The 221-nt window shown below is 61.1% G+C and overlaps 1 protein-coding gene across 1 annotated transcript in view; it reads right to left on the reverse strand.

Annotated features, from left to right (window-relative positions):
- ETH_00038595 (uncharacterized protein) overlaps positions 1 to 221 on the reverse strand; it is a gene marked incomplete at both ends in the record, with an annotated part of 6187 nt that overhangs the window by 5274 nt on the left and 692 nt on the right. The window contains one exon of the mRNA XM_013375383.1: positions 1 to 220. Within this exon, the coding sequence (XP_013230837.1) occupies positions 1 to 220 (220 nt within the window). The remainder of the gene's footprint in view (position 221) is intronic.

Here is a 221-nt window from a genome sequence, read left to right on the forward strand (position 1 = left end):
TCGAAGACACAAACAGCGTCAGCCTGGTGAAAAACTGGAAAGTGAGTTTTGTCAATTCTGTCTTTTCTGCAAACTCCGCAGCACCAAATTGCCCGCCGCAGGCCCAGAGCCAGCAGCTCCAGCTGGTGCGCAGTCCCGTGCGTCCGCAGCAGCAGCAGGTCCCCGCTGCTGCTGCTGCTGCTGCTGCTGCTGCTGCTGCTGCTGCTGGGCGCGCTGCTGCT

The sequence above is a fragment of the Eimeria tenella genome, genomic scaffold (genome assembly GCF_000499545.2).
Source record: "Eimeria tenella Houghton genomic scaffold, Eth_scaff2737, whole genome shotgun sequence".
Lineage (NCBI taxonomy): Eukaryota > Apicomplexa > Conoidasida > Eucoccidiorida > Eimeriidae > Eimeria > Eimeria tenella.